At 47.7% G+C, this 4,172-nt stretch overlaps 1 protein-coding gene across 1 annotated transcript; it reads right to left on the bottom strand.

Moving 5' to 3' along the window:
• Positions 1 to 2,907: 2,907 nt before the first annotated feature.
• Positions 2,908 to 3,534, bottom strand: LOC147524299 (uncharacterized). Its single transcript, XM_086574185.1, has one exon. It carries the CDS (start codon positions 3,532 to 3,534, stop codon positions 2,908 to 2,910), a length of 627 nt encoding a protein of 208 aa, XP_086430311.1.
• Positions 3,535 to 4,172: the final 638 nt, after the last annotated feature.

Genomic DNA, 4,172 nt, shown 5'->3' with positions numbered 1-4,172 from the left:
CTCGCCCCGGTTAGACCCGAAGTCTGGCGTCCTGACTTCAAGGCTAGGGATCGTGTGGTCACCACCCTAGACTCGGCTTTGGACAACACTGCTGTGGCTGCCACGCTATTTTTCAGTTCCCATCTTCCCTGGGGCCAGGCCTACGATGATTTTGGGACCTTTACTGCTCACCGTGCTGCTATCTACATTGGTTGGGAAAAGGTGTACCTGTTTCCCCTCTTGCCTTGGTGTTTTTTAATGATAACATATTTAACGACCCTTTTGTGTTCAGCTGAGTTGGATATAGGCTACATCATCTACAACCTAACCAACACTCTGGACACCCTGGATGTGGTGAAGCAGGAGATTAATGGGCCTGAAGGTTGGAAAACGCGATATGCCCGTCTGGAGAAAGACCGCGATGACTCACGTCTCACGGCTCTAAAATCACACAAAGCGCTCCAGACCGCGGAGGAGACTTTCCACCAATAAATGTCTGACCGTCAGACCGAGGTGGAGAGTGAGAAAGCAGCAAGTGAGGCCGCTACACAAGCCTCACTTGAACAATCGTTGAAGGTCGCTTCTGATCGCTTTCAAGATCTGGCTGAAAAGAAGATTGATAGGGAGCTCCAACATCAGCTAGCTGATCTCACCACTGCTGGGAGACTCCTCCCCTTGCCCTCCTCCACCTCTACCCCTGCTGCTAACCCTTCTGCTGCCTCCACTCCGCCACCTGAAGGAGATCTCAACACTATCCTGGTGACAGATGATGCTGTGGTGGAAATATCTGAGGGCTCGCCCTAAAAAGAAGCAGCTGAGGATCAGAATCCGAAGGAGACGGCCAATGAGAAATAGTTTGGAGATAGTTCCCCTGTACTTGATTTTAACATATTTTGCTTTCAAACCTTTGTATGTATACTCTGTGTCCCGTATTTCTGGGTGCTCCCAGCGGGAAATCACATCTGTTTTGCTATTTAACCAGTGTGTTTGCTGCAATTTGTTATCTCATTGGAAAATTGTTTGCCCATGTTGCATAAAGTTTTTCACCAATCACTGCAATCATTGGAAAATTGTTATACTTAATTTTCTACCGCGAAGCTACTTGGGGGCAACTCAGTTTGCCCCCAAGTTGGTTTCGGACCTCGTCGTCTGCAGAGAGCACCCCCCCCCCCCCGGCTGTCTCTAATGTGCTCCCAAGTTGGGGTAGCTCAAATTGCCCCCAAGTTGGATTCGGACCTCATTATCCGTGAAGGGCTCACCCCACCCCGTTGTCCTTGCCAGCCGTAAGGCTAGCTGGGGGCAGCTCAGTTTGCCCCTAAGTTGGATTTGGACCTCATCGCCCTTGGTCAATTTCTCTGCTCATTCGCAGCCAATAATGTAATACGACATTTGGACAAAGTTGCACTCTATTCATTGATAACATATGTAACACAAACATCATCATAAAATGTCACTACATTTCTAGAAGCCACTGACTTTGTCTTTGATGTAAACACTGTACAAGGTGTCACTCATGGAACCTTTTCAACATTCTGATGTTTCAGGGCCTTGCGATGTCTTTTCCCTGTGGCATCTATAGCCGTTAGGTTCCTGCACTTCCCTTTTCTACCACGATGTAGAGCCCCTCCCAGTTAGGCCCTACTTTTCCGTCTATCTCCTTTTTGGTTACCGGGGTTACTCGCCTCAGAACACGATCCCCCACCTAAAATTGCCGCGGCTTTACTCTCTTTTCATACTGTCTTTGCAATCTCTTATGGTATTCCTCCAGTCTAATGCGTGCTATGTCTCTCCTTTCTTCTGTAAGATTCAACTCTGCGGCCAATATGGTCTCATTGACCCCTTCTTCCACCGCTCTTGTTCTAGTTGTGGCCTCCACCATCTCTACTGGAATCACCACCTCTACTCCATACGCCATGGCGACTCGTGAGTAGATGTTAGCGGCGTGGTTCGATCTGCCCACAACACCTGGTTTAACTTGTCCGCCCAAGCCCCCTTTTTATCCTCCAGTTTTTTCTTCAGATTATCCATAATTGTTTTGTTGGAGGATTCTGCCTGCCCATTCCCCTCAGGGTTGTAAGGAGCCGCGAATACTTGTTTTACTTTGAACACCTGGAGGAACTCTCGCACTTTCCCCCCTATAAACTTAGTCCCATTATCTGCGATTATGGTATGCGGCAACCCAAATCTGCATATTATATTCTCCCACAGGAATTTCTTGACCTGTTCTTCCTTAATCTGTTGGAGCGCCACGCCCTCTACCCATTTGGTAAAATAATCAGTCGCGACTAGTATATATCGTCGTTTACCACTTGCCAATGGTAGCAGTCCTACAATATCAAGTGCCCACATGGCGAACGGCTAAGGACTACACACCTTATGTAAGGGCTCAGCTGGAGCATGTATCAGCGGCGCAAATATTTGGCACTTCTCACACCTCTTGGCATACTCGGTTACGTCTCTCTTAATGTGTGGCCAGAAATACCCCTGTGATAACAAACGATGCGCAATCGTTCTTCCTGCCGAATGGCTCCCACAGTCCCCCTCATGAACCTCTCCCAAGATCTCTTGCGCCTGCCGCGACCCCAAACATCTCAACAACGGTCCGCTGATGTTTCGTCTGTATAGGTCTCCATCCAGCAAAGTGTATCTTTAGGATACCTGTTCCATTCTCATTCTCTCCCGTTTGTCCTCGATCTCTATCCCTGACAAGAAATTCTTTATAGGTTCTATCCATCATGGCTCTTCCTCCGTGGTCGCCCAAACCACCTCATTCTCGGATGTACTTGGCTTGCTCAGCACCCTGACCTCAATTGATCTACCTTCGGACCCAAGAAGTACCGTGACAACATATGTCATCACGTCAGCATGTCTATTTTCACCGCGGCCTAGATGAGCGAATCGGATCTTACCAAACTTACTAGCCTTTCTCTATAATACCTCCAGATACTTCGCCATCCTGGGGCACAGGGCAGCAAATTCTCCGTTCATCTGACAAATCACCAAGTTGGAATCAGAGTAGACTGTAAGTTCTCTCACACCCAGATCAGCGGCCAATTCCAGCCCAGCTATCACCGCTTCATAATCTGATTCATTGTTAGAAGCCGCGAATCCCAACTTCATCGACAATTCTAGACGATTATTCTCTGGTGTAACCAAGACCACTCTAATTCCATTCCCGGTATCAGTAACGAACCCATCTGCGAAAACCCTCCATCCATTGCTCATGTTCCAAGGGTCTAAAAGGTTATAGCTGACATCTCCCTCCCATTCTATGATCATCTCTTCCCCCCAAGTAGGGTCCTCGGCGGGGAACTCTGCCATAGCTTGTGCCTTTTCCGTTGTCCTAATTTGGTACTCAATGTCATAAGCACTCAACACCACTGCCCATTTCAACATTCTCCTGGATTTGTCGGCCTTCAAGGCTTGTTTGAGTGGCAAGTTGGTCACCACGACAACAGAGTGAGCATCGAAGTAAGGCTTCAATTTCAATGCTGAGAACACCAAGGCCAACACAAACTTCTCGATCCTATTGTATTTGGTTTCTGCATCTAACATGGTTTTACTATGGAAGTACACCAGCCTCTCTGCCTTGTCCACCACCCTTATCAACACAGAGCTGATTGCGTATTCCGACACCCCTAAGTAAAGATACAACTTTTCCCTTTGCCCCGGTTGCAAATAGGAGCCTTTCCTAAATAAACCTTCAACTCTTGGAAAGCTCGTTCGCATGTATCGGTCCACTGGAAGTCAGTTATCTTCCTTAAGAGTAGATACAACGGTCTACACTTGTCTGAGGACATTGAAATGAACTTGTTGAGAGCCGCGATTCTTCCCGCTAACCTCTGAACCTCTTTCACATTCTGTGGTGACTGCATTTCCAACAACGCTCTGATCTGGTCCGGGTTGGCTTCGATTCCACGGTATGTAACGATATAACCCAAAACACTTTCAACCTCTACACGTCCTCTCTTATTCCTTGCGCATGCTGCGGCCTTACCCCTCTTATCTTTTGCCTGACGGGTTTTGCAGCCTCTCGCATATGCAGCCTATGACATGCAAACTCTAGATCCAGTTTTACTAGATCCTCAATCGACCACACAAAAACATTGTTGTTCTCCGTTAACAAGGCAACCAACTTTGCCTTCCAACCCTCTAGTAACTCAGCCCCAACAGACACAAGTTTCTCTTCTTCC

The sequence above is a fragment of the Coptis chinensis genome, chromosome 1 (genome assembly GCF_015680905.1).
Source record: "Coptis chinensis isolate HL-2020 chromosome 1, ASM1568090v1, whole genome shotgun sequence".
Classification (NCBI taxonomy): domain Eukaryota; kingdom Viridiplantae; phylum Streptophyta; class Magnoliopsida; order Ranunculales; family Ranunculaceae; genus Coptis; species Coptis chinensis.
Note: the sequence above shows the minus strand (reverse complement) of the source record. Positions and strands in the feature narration are given on the sequence as shown.

What these genes read in the sequence shown, in the direction of transcription:
- LOC147524299 (XM_086574185.1), bottom strand. Translation starts at nt 3,534, where the DNA reads ATGTTAGATGCAGAAACCAAATACAATAGGATCGAGAAGTTTGTGTTG.